Source organism: Felis catus, chromosome D3 (assembly GCF_018350175.1).
Source record: "Felis catus isolate Fca126 chromosome D3, F.catus_Fca126_mat1.0, whole genome shotgun sequence".
NCBI lineage: Eukaryota > Metazoa > Chordata > Mammalia > Carnivora > Felidae > Felis > Felis catus.
In genome coordinates, this window is record NC_058379.1 from 6,433,802 (window position 1) to 6,448,975 (window position 15,174).

The 15,174-nt window shown below is 45.3% G+C and overlaps 1 protein-coding gene across 4 annotated transcripts in view; it reads left to right on the forward strand.

Moving 5' to 3' along the window:
• Positions 1–15,174, forward strand: part of RILPL2 (Rab interacting lysosomal protein like 2) — a 35,717-nt gene that overhangs the window by 17,519 nt on the left and 3,024 nt on the right. For 2 of the 4 annotated variants that reach the window (XM_006938391.5, XM_006938393.3), the window contains 3 exons: positions 875–2,051; positions 9,223–9,374; positions 14,614–14,727. In XM_006938391.5, coding sequence (XP_006938453.1) covers positions 1,710–2,051; positions 9,223–9,374; positions 14,614–14,727 — 608 coding nt within the window. In that variant the 5' untranslated portion in view covers positions 875–1,709. Of the gene's footprint in view, positions 1–256; positions 2,052–9,222; positions 9,375–14,613; positions 14,728–15,174 lie in introns of those variants that run through there. The other 2 variants (XM_023241330.2, XM_023241331.2) reach the window with 2 other exon arrangements.

The following is a 15,174-nucleotide window of genomic DNA, read 5'->3' on the forward strand; positions in this document are numbered from 1 at the left end:
TTTCCCCTGTGTTTTCTTCTAAGAGGTTTATAGCGTTGTCTTTTGTATCTATTTTGAGTTAATTTTTATATATGGTGTAAGGCAAGGGTCCACCTTTATACTTTTGCATGTAGGTATCCAATTTTTCCAACAACATTTGTTGAAAAGACTGTCCTCCGCCCCCACCCCACCCCCCGCCCAAGAATGGTCTTAGCACCCTTGTTGAAAATTATTGGACCATATTTGCTAGGGTTTATTTCTGGGCACTCTGTTCTAATCCTTCATTCCTTTTTATGGTGGACTAATATTCCATTGTTTGGATATACCATATTTTATTTATGGCAAGTCTAACGTTTTATCTCCTTATTTAATCACTGGGCGTTGTCACGTCTGTGATTTATGGATTACTGAGTCCTTGCCCGGGGGCCTGGCTCCAATCTTTAGAACACTGTACCCTGAAAATAGTGTCTTTTCTGTTTGCCTGCTTTGCTCTTTGCTTGTTTTATCCGTGGCCACTCACCATTGTGATGGTAGAACCTCAGTGTGGAGAAAATCAGGTACATCTACCCCCAAAGAAAGGTAGCAATATATTCCCGGGAAAGACCAGCACCATTGCAGAGTTTTCTGCCTATGACTATTACAAATTTCTAATCAAACCTAAAAGAACTCGTTTTGTAATCCACACTGCTAATATTCTTACTAATACCCTATCTGTAGAATGCTTTCTAATTTTCAAAGCAGTGATTTTTGTCTTGTTTATTACTCCTAACACCCCAGCCCACGTGCCACGTGTCTCTCACACAACTGGGGTTTGTTGGAGAACACTTTCTGCGTACTTCCGAAGTACTTTTGTCACATGCAGTATCTCATGACCTTACCTCGTATGTTCCTGCAGCAACCTCACCACGTAAGTGCTCTTACTCCCCGAGCAGGAAGCTGAGGGTTAAGTAATCTGCCAAGCCTGCAACGCTGCCTAAGAGGAGGAGCCCAGGAATCGGCCAAGTGCACAGCGCAGGGATTCTCCATTTTATTGAGAGTCAGATGCCACACACAGGTCCTGGTGACAACCGACCCGGGAGTTGTGCGCGACCCGGGCCTCCCGACTCCCGCGCGCAGCCACCAACAGCAGTCCTCTGTTTTGCCGTGGGCTTCCGAAAGTATCCCCCACCCCCCACAGAGACCCGGATATTCCTCCACGTACAATGCAAATTCTATGGCTGGAAAGCGTGAGCACAGAAGAAAAAGTTGTGGGCTTTTCACCTTTCTTTTCCAGACTCGCTGTGGAAACTCCGCTGCGTCTCCATAGAAACCCGGCGGCGGTGGCGGCCGTCACCGGGGGCGGGGCTCAGGCGGAGGCCCCTCCCCCTCCCCGGTTTGCAACCCCTCCCAGCCAGGAGAAATCGCGGTCACCCTTAACCTCTGCGTTCCTCTTCTCGGCTGCCCTCCCTTTCTGTTGTCTTTTCGTGCCCCAAACCACATCCTGGAGGCCGCCCTCCTGCACGGTCCTCAGCGGGGCCAGTGCACCAGGCGTCCGGGCCCGGGAGCCGTAGCGCTCGGCCTCTCTGTCCCGGGCCCACCCCTCGGCCGCGCTGATTGGCCGCTCCTGGGCCACCCTCCGTCCCCGGGCAGGCAGGGTCTCAGCCTGCGGAAAGTTTTCTGCGCCGGGAGGAAGTTAGACTTTTGGAGATTGTGAGAAAGCAGCTCTCGTGGCTGCAGGGTTCTGGGCGGCCATGGAGGAGCCCCCTTTGCGAGAGGAGGAAGAGGAGGAGGGGGAAGAAGAGGAGGAAGAAGGAGACGAGGCTGGGCCCGAGGGGGCTTTGGGCAAGAGCCCCTTCCAGTTGACCGCCGAGGACGTATATGATATCTCCTATGTGATGGGCCGCGAGCTGATGGCCCTGGGCAGCGACCCCCGGGTGACACAGCTGCAGTTCAAGATCGTCCGCGTCCTGGAGATGCTGGAGACGCTGGTGAATGAGGGCAACCTGACCGTGGAGGAGCTGAGAATGGAGAGGGACAGCCTCAAGAAAGAGGTGGAGGGGCTGCGGACAGAGGGCTCGGCGGCCGGCAGGGAGGTGAGTGCGGGCTGCAGGGCGTGGGAGGAGAGTACCCAGGGTCCCCGAGCCCCTGAAAACAACCACAGCGCCTGTCCAATCCTCAGATTAGAAGCATTGTGATAGCTACATTTATTGAGCACTTACTAGGTGCTGGGCCCTGTGCCGAGTTTGTTCTGCATCAGGGCCTCCCAGCATTTTTGACGTGACCTAGAGCGGTGGCTCTCCTGCTTTAGCGTGCTGCGGAATCGTCTGGGGTGTTCATTAAAACACACATCACTGGGCCCTAGCCCCAGAGTTTTAGATTCCAGAGGGGGCCTGGAAATCTGCATTTCTAACAGGTTCCATCACATTTTGAGAATCTCGACCTCTAGTAAGAAATAAATTCTAAGGGAGAGAAGTCAGTGCCGAGGCCACCAAAAGACACCTACAAGAATGTTCAGAGCACTTTTCTTCAGAAGTGTGCCGAGCTGGAGCAAATGCTACAGAAGAATGGATTTTTAAATTGTGGTATAGTCGCTGTGGAATACTACACAGCAGGGGAAAAGAGCAACTGTGGGCATGACTCTCAGTGGTGTTACACAGGGAGACAGGAGACCGACACAAAAGAGAATCTACTGTGTATTTACGTGAAACTGCAGCACAGGCAAAATAACCTGTTTTTATAGAAGACAGATTGGTGGTAACCCCAGGGAGGGGAGAGCAGGGGGAAGGTTCATGGGGAGCTCATCTGGGTGTGGTCACATGGGTGTATACCTATGTTAATAATTATCGAGCTAGGGGCACCTGGCTAGCTGTCAGAGGAGCGTGTGACTCTTGTTCTCAGAGGTCATGAGTTCAAGCCCCACTTGGGGGTAGAGATTACTTAAAATAAATAAGTTTTTTAAAAAAATCATCCAGCTATAAACTCAAGATTAGTGCATGTGTGTTATACCTCTATTTTACAGAATTACCTATTATATCACTATCCAATATTGATGAAACAGAAGTTTCAAGAAACAATTTACCCTAACTCACCCTTATTAAACATGATGCACAATCACACTTGCCTGTTCTATTTTTATGAGTTTTTTTAAACTATTATTTAAAATTTTTTTTCTTTAATCCTTATTTATTTTTGAGAGAGAGAAAGAGCAAGAGTGGGAAAGGGACAGAGAGAGAGGAAGACACAGAATCTGAAGCAGGCTCCAGGCTCTGAGCTGTCAGCACAGAGCCCAATCAGGGGCTCGAACTCACAAAGCATGAGATCGTGACCTGAGCCAAAGTCAGACGCTCGACCGACTGAGCTACCCAGGTGCCCTGGAGTATTTTTTTATTTTACAGTGAGAGAGAGCCTGAGCAGGGGAGGGGACAGAGATAGAAAGAATCTTTTTTTAAAAAATGTTTATTTATTTATTTTGAGGGAGAGAGAGAGCAGGGGAGGGAGAGAGAGAGAATCGCAAATAGGCTCTGCACTGTCCAGAGCCCGACACAGGGCTCAAACTCAATAACCATGAGATCATGACCTGAGCTGAAGTCAAGGGTAGGTTGGTCCCTTAACAGACTGAGCCATGCTGGTGCCCCATGAAAGAGAGAGAATCTTCAGCAGGCTCCATGCTCAGTATTGGAGCCTGATGAAGGGCTTGCTCCCATGACCCTGAGATTATGACCTGAGCCCAAATCAAGAGTTGGTCGCTCAACCAACTGAGCCACCCAGGTGCCCCTATTTTTATGAGTTTTAAAATTCTTGTTGCAATTGATTGAATTAAGACCATGAATTACTAGTGGTCTCCAGCCACAATTGAAAAAAAACAAAACTGTTCTAAGTGGACATCTCACTTAATCCTCTTACTATCAGCATATCCATTTTATAGAAATGGAGGCATAGAATAGTTAAGTGATTTGCCAGGTGACTTTCTCGGAGTAAGAGATGAAGGCAGGGTTTGAGCTCAGAGATGCTAGTCTCAACCTCTGCACACTAAATGAAGACATTTGACCTCATTTGCTGGAATGACATTTGATGAGCAACTTCATAGAGCTGGATCCTGGGGCTGCAGAGGTAAATTAGACAGGAGCCTTCCCTTCAGAACTCACATCGAGTGGGAGAGCTAAGACACCCACACCTCCCGAATCACAAACCAAGAAGTGTGCCGGGAAAGGACAACAGGAACAGGGCGCTGACGTTCGCGGGGGGAAAAAAGAGTGAAAGTTTCTGGTCACTTCTCTGGCAAACTTTTATTTCACCTACTCACGTGTCACAGTCACAACAGTGTTTGTGGATACATTTCTGCTTTAGTGTCCGCCATCTAAGGTGGCTGAGTATCATGAGTACCATTCGTAGCCTGGCTTTGAAGACTCGAGAGAAGTTAAACGTCTTGCTCGGGATGGCTCAGCTCACATTCTGAGCTCATTCCCGTCACCTCCGATTCCAGGAACAAGGATATGGAGGGAGCCCCACACGGACCATGTACAGTGTGCTCTGCCCAGGGGCCGGGTGATTTTCTGTAGTGGGCACAGCGGACAAGCTTTATCAGGCAGCAGATGAGATGGCATGTTCCTCCCAAACCTTAAACCCTAAGCCCAGAAGTGGGTGAAGGGGCAGAGAGAATGAATGTTTAGCGCCACTAGGCAGTTCATAAAAATACATGTTCTTCCTCTTTTTCTTTTAACTGTGGTAAAGTACACATAAAATTTGCCATCCTAACCATTTCTAAGTGCACAGTGAAGTGGCATTGAAGTATATCCACGCTGTTGTGTAACCATCACCACTGTCCTTGCAGAATTCTTTTCATCTCACAAAACAAACTCTGTCTCTGTGAAACACCAGCTCCTTATTCCCCCCTCCCCGTGTCTATTTTCTATCTCTGTGAATTTGCCTATTCCAGCTACTACATATAAGAGAATAATATGTGTTTCCTTTTGTCACTGGCTTATTTCACTGAGCACAGTGTCTTCAAGGGTCATCCATGGTATAGCAGGTGTCAGAATTCCCCACCTTTTAACAGCTGAATAATAGTCTGTTGTGTGGAGATACCATATTTTGTTTGTCCGTGCATCTGTTGGTGGATGCCTGGTTTGCTTCTACTTTTTGGCTAGTGTGAATAATGCTGCTATGAACGTGGATGTATAAATATCTCTTCAGGCCCCTGCTTTCACTGCTTTGGGTATATAATTAGAAGTGGAATTGCTGGGGGGACCCGGCTCAGTCGGTTGAGCGTCCGACTTCGGCTCAGGTCATGATCTCACGGTTCATGAGTTTGAGCCCCGCGTCAGGCTCTGTGCAGACGGCTCAGAGCCTGGAGCCTGCTTCGGATTCTGCCTCCCTCTCTCTCTGCCCCTCCCCCGCTCCTGTGCTTGAGGTCTCTTGCTCTCTCGTTCCCTCTCTCTCTCAAAAGCAAATATATAAACATTAAAAAAAAAAAGTATATGGGTACCTGGGTGGCTCATTCTGTTGTGTCTGACTTAGGCTCAGGTCATGATCTCACAGTTTATGAGTTCGAGCCCCACATTGGGTTCTGCGCTGACAGCTTGGAGCCTGGAGCCTGCTTCAGATTCCGTGCCTCCTTCTCTCTCTGCCTTCCCCCACTCACACTCTGTCTCTCTATCTCTGTCTCTCTCAAAAATAAATAAACATTAAAAAATTTTTTTAAAAGAAGTGTAATTGCTGGATCATGGGATAATTGTTTTTAATTTTTTAAGGATCTGCCATATGGTTTTCCATAGTGACTGTACCATTTTACATTCCCAACAGCAGTACACAAGAATTCCATCTCCTTTCAATACTTGTTCTTTTCTGTTTTGTTTGTTTACAATAGCCACCCTAATGGGTGCGAGGTAGTTTTTTCCTTTCCCTTTTAAAACTTTAAGTTTAGGGGTGCCTGGGCGGCTCAGTCAGTTAAGCGTCCAGCTCTTGGTTTTGGCTCAGGTCATGATCTCACAGTTCAGGGGCTCAAACCCTGCTTCAGGCTACATGCTGTCATGTGCTGACAGCACGGAACCTGCTTAGAGTTCTCTCTCTCTCCCTGTCTCTCTGCCCCTCCCCTGTTCTCTCTCTCTTTCTCAAAATAAATAAATAAAACAAATGGAAGTTCAAAGTTCAAAAGGTAACAAAAGTGTTCGCCTTGAAAACTTTTCCTCCCCACTTCTCTCCACCCCCAGCCAACCACTTACCCTCCCTGGAAAAAATTAAAATGATCAGTTTCTTGTGTGTCCTTCCAGAGGTACTTTATGCAAACAAAAGCAGATGTGAAAATATTTTTTTCTTTTTCATACAAATGGTATTATAATATATACCCAGCTCTGCCTTTTGTGTATTTTCATTTAACATAGCATGGAAGTTGAGTTAAATCAGGATGAAGAGCTTCTTCATCTTTTAATGGCTTTGAAAACTTCCATTGTACAATATCAATTATTCAACCTGAGGGTTCTTAACTCGAAGTTCTTAGATGCCCAAGGGAATCGTGATTCTAATCCAAGAGGTCCATGCCCTGGCATGGGAAAAAATTATATTTTCATTTTCATTAACCTCCAACTGAAATGTGTCATTTTCCTCAGTTGCAAATATAGATGACAAACCACAGTAATAATAGCAGTACCTGTGGCAGTCACCAGTGGAAACCGCAGATATTTTCAAGTCCTGTAACAATATAGTTCCCATCTTAAAGCTTTGTATTTGTTCAGTATTTTACTAGACCTGCATCTAGATCACCTTATTTTTTTTTAAGTTTATTTATTTTGAGAGAGATCTCAGGAGCAAGTGGGGGAGGGACAGAGAGAGAGGGACAGAATCCCAAGCATTCTCCACACTGTCTGTCACCACAGAGCCTGACATGGGGCTTGAACTCACAAACCATGAGATCATGACCTGAGCCAAAAATCAAGTGTCAATGCTTAACCGACTGAGTCACCCAGGTGCCCCTAGATCACCTTATTTGATAAAGAAGTAGATATAGGGGCGCCTGGGTGACTCAGTCGGTTGAGTGTCCAGCTCTTGATTTCAGCTCAGGGCATGATCCCAGGGTTGTGGGATTGAGCCCCGCTTCAGGCTCTGTGCTGAGTGTGGAGCCTACTTAGGATTCTGTCTCTCTTCAGCTCTGCCCCTCTCCCTGGCTCACACTCTCTCTCAAAAAAAAAAAAAAAAAAAAAAAAAACAGAAGAAGAAAATATACATCCAAGTATTTATATACACACACAAAACACATATACGTATATGTATATATGCATATACAAAAGTAATATTTATATATATTATTTATTCACTCACAGTTTTTCTCAACTATTTGAGCAGACATTATGTTAGTTGCAGGATTAGTAGAAGATTAGGACCCTTTACCCTAAAATCTCACAAGACACACTATTGCATCGTGACAGTAAATGATTAAATTCAGGGGAAAAAGGTCATAGAATACTAAGATCTAATATACTATCCCTATTCAAAATTCATGATAATGCCCTTTACAGCATCTTCTTTCTGGTGCAGAATCTAGTCCAGGGTTACATAGTACCTTTAGTTGACACATTTCTTTAATCTTGAAGAGTTCCTCAGCTTTTCCTTGTGTTTTACAACCTTGACATCTTTGAAGATTATATATCAGTTTGTTTGTAGAACGTCCTTCAATTTAGGTTTGTTTTGATGTGCCATCGTCATCGTTAGATTCAAGATACGCAGTTTAGCAGGAATACCACTGAAGAGATGCTGTGTCCTTCTCAGTGCGATGTATCAGGAGGCACCTGCTTCAGTTTGTGATTATTGGTGATGTTAACTTGCATCACTTGGTTAACGTGGTGTCTGCGAGATTTCTGCACTGTAAAGGTGCCTTTATTCCCTTTGTAATTCATAAGTTGTTGTAGGAAGATGCTTTGAAACTGTGCAAAATATTCTATTCCCCAACAGATTTTCACCCTAAAGTTTTAGATCCATTCCTTAGTCTTGCCTGAATCAATTATTACTAAGTTGGTTGCAAATGGATAATTTTTTTTTTTAACTCTGTCATCTTCTGCACTTATTACTTGGCCTTCTGCTGTAAGATACAAATTCCCCTCCTCCTCTCCTGTACTCATCAGATCTCTCCAGAGACACAGAACCAATAGGAGAAATAGCTCTCAATATAAAGAGGATAGTTATTTGAGGAATTGGCTCATGCGGTTATGGAGGCTGAGAAATCTCACTTAAAATCTGCAAGTTGCAAGCTGGAGACCAGTGAGTCCTGTGAACTGGGGGTGGGGGGCTGATGGTGGAAATCCTGGTCTGGATCCCAAACCCCAAGAACCAGGAGTGTCAATGTCCGAGGACAAGAGAAGGGATGTCCTGTATCAACTGACGGAGCTCAAATTCACCCTCTTTCCCCCTTTCCTTCCATGTGGGCCCTCAGTGGATTGGATGATGCCCGCCCCACCCCCCAGCTGCTTTACTCAGCTCATCAAACCAAATGCTAATATCTTCCAGAAACACCTTCACAGACACACCCAGAAATGTTTAACCAGCTTTCTGGTCATCCCTTAGCCCAGACAAGTAAAATTAGACACATAAAATTAGCCATCACATCCCCATTATTTAGTTAATTGATTTAAATTTTAAGTATGAACTCCTGAATTCTCTTTTTATGTGAACTGTTACTGTCCATTCCTGTTATTACTCGTTTTGATACTCAAATTGTTCTCAGTCTGGCCAGGGGGAACTCCTTCAAACTGTCATTTTGACATTTTGTTCCCTTCCACAAGGAAACGTTCCAGGCTCATCTTATAGTTTTCCTGTTCCAACCCTGAAATCAGCCATTCTCCAAGGAGCCTTGGTTGTTTACTTGGAGAATGGTACTTAGAACTTTTGCTTCTTTACCATCAACCAAACACTTCCAACAGGCAGCGTCTCATCCGATAGGGTGCCTGGGAGTAACAAAACAGAATTTTCCTTTCTGGGGTGGACAGTCCATCTTTTTACTTTTTTTAAAGAAAATGTTTTTAATGTTTATTTTTTTGAGAGAGAGAGAGAGAGAGAGAGAGCGAGTGCGAGCAGGGGCGGAGCAGAGAGAGAGGGAGACAGAATCTGAAGCTGGCTCCTGTCAGCACAGAGCCCGACGTGGGGCTCGAACCCACGGACCACGAGATCATGACCTGAGCTGAAGTCGGACGCTTAACCGACTGAGCCACCCAGGGACCCCAACAGTCCAAGTGCATGAGGGAAACTGTATAAGCAACCCGATATCTTTTCTTACAGGTAAACCTGGGACCAGACAAAATGGTGGTTGACCTGACAGATCCCAACCGGCCACGCTTCACTCTACAGGAGCTAAGGGATGTGCTCCAGGAGCGCAACAAACTCAAGTCCCAGCTGCTGCTGGTGCAGGAAGAGCTGCAGTGCTATAAGAGGTGGGGCTCTGATGCCGTGGGGACCCCTGCACTGAAGGATCAGACCCCGTCTGGAATTCCGTGATGTGCTATGTATTCGTTCTTGTGTTCACTCAGCCAGTTTCTCAAAGACCTAGTATTCCTGGGGAATAGCAGTGGACAAAACAGAGAAAGTCCATGCTAGTCTAGGGGAAGACAGGCAATCAACAAGGAAATCTGAAATGAACACGCAGGATAGTGGCGACAAGTGAGCTAAAAAATGTAAAACAAGGTGACATGGGGCGCCTGGGTGGCTCAGTCGGTTAAGCATCTGACTCTTGATTTCGGCTCAGGTCATGATCTCACAGTTAATGAGCTGGAGCCCCACTCTGCTCACAGCGCAGAGGCTGCTTAGGATTCTCTCTCTGCTCCTCTCCTGCTTCCTCGCTCTCTCTCAAAATCAATAAATGAACAAAACAAAACAAAACATCTTTCAAAACAAGGTGAGGGGCGCCTGGGTGGCTCAGTAAGTTACGCATCCGACTTCGGCTCAGGTCACGATCTTCCAGTTTGTGAGTTCAAGCCCTGCGTCGGGCTCTGTGCTGACAGTTCGGAGCCTGGAGCCTGCTTCGGATTCTGTGTCTCCCTCCCTCTCTACCCCTCCCCCACTCAGATTCTGTCTCTCAAAAATGAGTAAACATGAAAAAAAAAAAAAACAAGCAAACAAGGTGACATATGACAGCAAAGCAAAGTGCTAGGGAATGGAGGGATCCTGTTTTACATGGCGTGGTCAGCTCAGACCCCTCTGAGGTCAGTGACAAGAAGTAGCCAACCATGTAAGGACTGGTAGGGCAAAAGTGGAGCAGAAGTGCTAAGACCCTGATGTGGGAACCAGCTTGACCAATAAGAGACCCACCATGGTGGAACTTGTAACGTAGGTGGAGGTGTGCCACACCTGTGGGCCGCAGGAAGGAGCTCTAATTTTATTGTTAAGTGTAACGAGAAGTCATTGGAAAGTTTTAATCAAGGAAATGGCAAGATCCAATTTACTGTTTTAAAAGATCAACACGAGGGGCACCTGGCTGGCTCAGTCGGTAAAGCATGCAAGTCTTGATCTCGAGGTCATGAGTTCAAACCCCATGTTGCATATAGAGCTTACATTTTTTAAAAAGTGTAGAATAAAATATCAATGTGGTAACTTGATAGCTGAACTACTTGTTTATGTCAGAAATATCCTCGTTCCTCAGAAATACACACCGAAGTATTTAGGAATAAGGGAGTAAGGTGTCTCCAGCTTCCTCTCAAGTGGTTCAGAAAGAAGACAGATACGTAGATGGATGGGTAGATGGGTGGGTGGATGGGGATGGATGGATGGATAGGCAGGTAGGTAGATAGAGACATAGATGAACAATTGGGGGATTTGGATAAAGGGCATATAGGAAATCTTCATACTAATTTTACAATTTTTCTGTAAGTTTGAAATTATATAAAAATTAAAAGTTATGAAAGATCACAATAGGGGCACCTGGCTGGCTCAGTGGGTAGAACGTGTGACTCTTGATCTCAGGTTGTGAGTTCAGGTCCCATGTTGGATATGGAGATTACTTAAAAATAAAATCTAAAAAAAAAAAAAAAAAAAGATCACAATAACACATGTAGGAAAAAGATTGTAGGACAAGCAAGAGAGGCAAGAAGAAGCTGTTAACATGCCAGGTTTGGACTTTGCTACATCCATCTGCATCCTGTTTCCCAAAATATTTTCTTTCATGCCGTCACTTCTAGAAAAGGGGGCTCTGTGGTCAAATAACTCTGAGAAACCGTTGAGTTGAACAACACAGGTTCTCTTAAAGGCAGAAGAGGGAAAGACAAAGAGAATGAAAAACTCAGCACCAGCTAATATTTATCAGTGTATAAATATTATACGTGCCAGGACTCTGCTAGGCGTATTCGAAGCATCAGGTCCATTAGTGCTCACAGCAAGGTGAGTTACGGTTATGTTACCCGCAAGGTGTTCTAAGGTCCAGGGAGGTCAATACCTGCCGAAGTCCCACGGCTCGTGGTGGCCACAGTAAGACATGACCTCAGACAGTGTGATTATCAGAGCCCGTGCTTTTAATTCTTGGCCACGTTTACAAGTAAGAACATAGGCTGATTCAAAACAAAACAAAGTCCAAGTGATACCACTCTTTTTCTTTACCCTCCGCCCCATGACATTATGTTTAAATTTGCTTAAGGTAGAATCATTAAGAGGTCAGCGGTACAGTTTAAAAAAAAAAAAAAAAGTTGTAGCGAGCCACATCCAGAAGGCCCGAGTTCTGGCAACAGGAACTTAATTTTCTTCCTTCTGCTGAGGTTGGAACCGTGTTAATGGAAAGACCTGTCTTCATCTCATTTCAGAAGTCCTTCAGACACAGGTAGTGAGATGTGGGAATGGCTGAACAGCTGGTGCTGGAGCAGCTTGTTAGCGAATAAAGAGACACACCTTATTTCCAGCTCCGAATTCCCAGAGAACGGTAGCTGTGCACGTCCCATCTGGTATAGGCCAGTAGACAGCAGGACTCTGCTTACTCACGTGGGTCCTACATTCTGGAGAAACTAGCATGCCAGCTGAGGTGTTCTCCTAGCAACCGCATCAGTTTGGAGGTCCAGGCTCTAGTGGTTTTGTTTGTTTGTTTTGTTTTGTTTTTAACTAGGCTTCACGCCCAATGCGGAGCCCAGTGCGGGCTGGAACCCATGACCGTGAGATCAAGACCTGAGCTGAGGTCGAGAGTCAGGCGCTTGACCCACTGAGCCAGCCAGGCGCCCCTAATGATAGTTTTGAATTGAGGCAGTGGTGGGAGGCTTCCAAAGATGGCCACAATTTTTCCCATCCTGCATGCCTTTGGCAATGAGACTTTTCCAGCCTCTAGAGGTAGAGTCTGTTTCCCCTTTCCTTCAGTCTGGGCAGCCCAGTGACTTGCCTTGACCAATGGAATGTAGTGGAAGTGATGCTGTGTGGCTTCTGCGGTGAGGGTGCCGGGAGACCTCGCAGCTTCCATTTTTATCCTTGTGGAATGCTTGAGACCATAGTTCTGTGAGGAAGCTCAAGGTAGTCCCATGGAGAGGTCACACAAAGGAGAAGTGAGGTGCCCCAGCTGTGACTGGATGACCCATCAAGCCAACCATAAAAATGGAGTCATCGTAAGAAATCATAAATCTTCCTTGTTTCCAATCACTGTGTTTTAGGGTGTTATGCAACAAGAGATGATGGAAGGGGGGATTTTATTAATAATAAATCAATAATGTATTAATATTAATACTAAAGTAAATATATAAATAATAATGTCAAGTAATAAGAGCTCACTCTTTGCGAAGGACAGAGAAGGATGAATCCTGCTCTGTGACATTCATACGTAAAGAGGTGTCTTAGTCAGCTGGGTCGCCATAACAAAATACCATAGACCGGGTGGTTTAAACAGTAGGAATATTTTTCTCATAATTCTGGTGGGTAGAAGTCCAAGATCAGGGTGCCAATATGGTCAGTTCTGACTCTTCCTGGCTTCTTGCACATGGCAGAGAGAGCAAGCCCTCAGATGTCTCCTCTTACAAGGGCTCTGATCCAACCATGTCCCCCCTCCATGACCTCATCTAAACCTGGTTGTCTCCCAAAGGCCTCATCTCCAAATACCATTACACTGGGGCTTAGGGCTTCCATATGAATTCTGGGGGACACAATTCAATCTGTAGGGAGGAGGAAACACCATGCGCTTAAATTTGCCAGCAGGTGCCACAGCAAAATACCTAGGTGGATACAACGAGCTATGCCATTGAAATATTGCATTGTGGGGTGCCTGGGTGGCTCAGTCAGTTGAGTGTCTGTCTCTTGATTTTAGCTCAGGTCATGATCCCAGGGTTGTGGGATCAAGCCCTGCATTTGGCTGGAGTCTGCTTGAGATTCTGTCTCCCTCCCTCTGCCCCTCCCCTGCTTGCATGTACACACGTGCCCTCTCTCTAACATAAAAATTAAAAATTTGGGAGGTGTCTGGGTGGCTCAGTCTGTTAAGCCTCTTACTCTTGACTTTGGCACAAGTCATAATCTCACAGTTCATGAGATTGAGCCCTGTGTCTGGCTCCGTGCTGACAGCGAGGAACCTGCTTGGGATTCTCTCTCTCTCTCTCTCTCTCTCTCTCTCTCTCTCTCTCTCTCTCTCCCTCCCTCCCTCCCTCCCTCCCTGTCTCTCTCTGTCTCTCTCTGTCTCTCTCTCTCCCTCTCCTCTCTCTCTTCCCCCCTCCCTCCTTTCTCTCTCTCAAAATAAACAAATAAACTTAAAAAAATTAAAACTAAAAATTTTTTGAAATATTGCATTGCGGTCAGGTTTCTTTTTGTTGCAAGTGACAGAAATCCAATTCAAACTAGCTTAAGTACAAAAGAGAATTTACTGACCCACAGAGTTGGAAACGATCTTGGGATTGCCTTCAGAAATAAAGAAAAAACTGCAGTTAAGGCCTCAGGGTTGGAGCCAGGGACTTGGTGCCTCTTTCTCTCCTCCTTGCTTCTCTTTGTTTGTTGGCCTCATTATCTTGTGTTGTAGACACACCTGCTAGGAATCTTAGGGAACATGGCTGCTGGCGACCCCAGTTGACCAAGTGAGAGAGAAGAGCTTTCTTCCAGCTTCTGTACATGAGGTCCAGGGAAATACTCTGGTCCTCTTTGAGTCAACCGACCTCAATATCTTATCAGTCAATATCAATTTAGCTCTTGTTACCATTTGATTTACTATATATTTTTTACTTTATTTATTTATTTATTTATTTATTTATTGACTCCTTCCTTCCCCAGTGGAAAAACATGAATTGCATGATAGGAGATAATTTTGTCTGTTTTGTTCACTGCTACAGTGCTTTGGCACAGGATGTGGCTTAATAAATATTTGTTGAGTGACTGTCAGGTGCTGTGTAATATCTCACTTAATCACTCAATCCTAGATGGCAGTTACTCTTATTATTCTCACTTTATTGATTAGAAAATCAAGGCTTCAGTTACAGAATTGATATGTGGTCATATTCCTAGAGACTGGAGAAGGTTGAAGTACTAGCCAATGCAGTTGGACAAGAGAAAGAAAGAAGAGGGATTGGCATTGGAAACATGGGAGGAAGAGTCTCATGATTGGAAACAGAATCTCTCTGACTCTAGCTTTCAGTTATTACTAATGTAATAATTATTAAGACCCTTCACTTTCAGAGCTGCACAGACAGAAGGTCTGCCATAAAACAACCCATTTATTTGGCCCCTTTTCCCCAGTGGTCTGATTCCACCAAGAGAAGGCTCAGGAGGACGAAGAGAAAAAGATACCCTTGTCACCAGGCCCAGCAATGCCAGAAGTAACAAGGAGGAGAAGACCATCATAAGGAAGTTGTAAGTTACCCTGCTGCCCCATTGCCACCGAATAATTGCCAAAGGAAGGAGTGGGGCCCGAGGAGGCTGGCCAGCTACCCAGGGTGGAGAGGCCCTGCTGTCCTGTTGGTGGTACTGCAGCTGAGAGGAAAATTCAGAGAAGCATTACAATATCTGTTAGACAGCAGTCTAAGCACTTAACATACATTAATTCATTGACTTTTCACAGTGACCTTAGGAGGTAGGAACTGTCATTATCCCCATTCTGCACGTGGTAAAATAGATACAGAGAGATAAGGTAATTTGCCTGAAGTCACACAGAGAGTAAACAGCGAAGTCAGGATTTGAACCCAAGGAAGTTCAGATTCTACACTTCAGCCTCCCTATGATATAATAATACTACAAATAATACTTATTAGGGTGTAAGGGGGACTCACGGGGTGCCTGGATGGCTTAGTTGATAGAGCA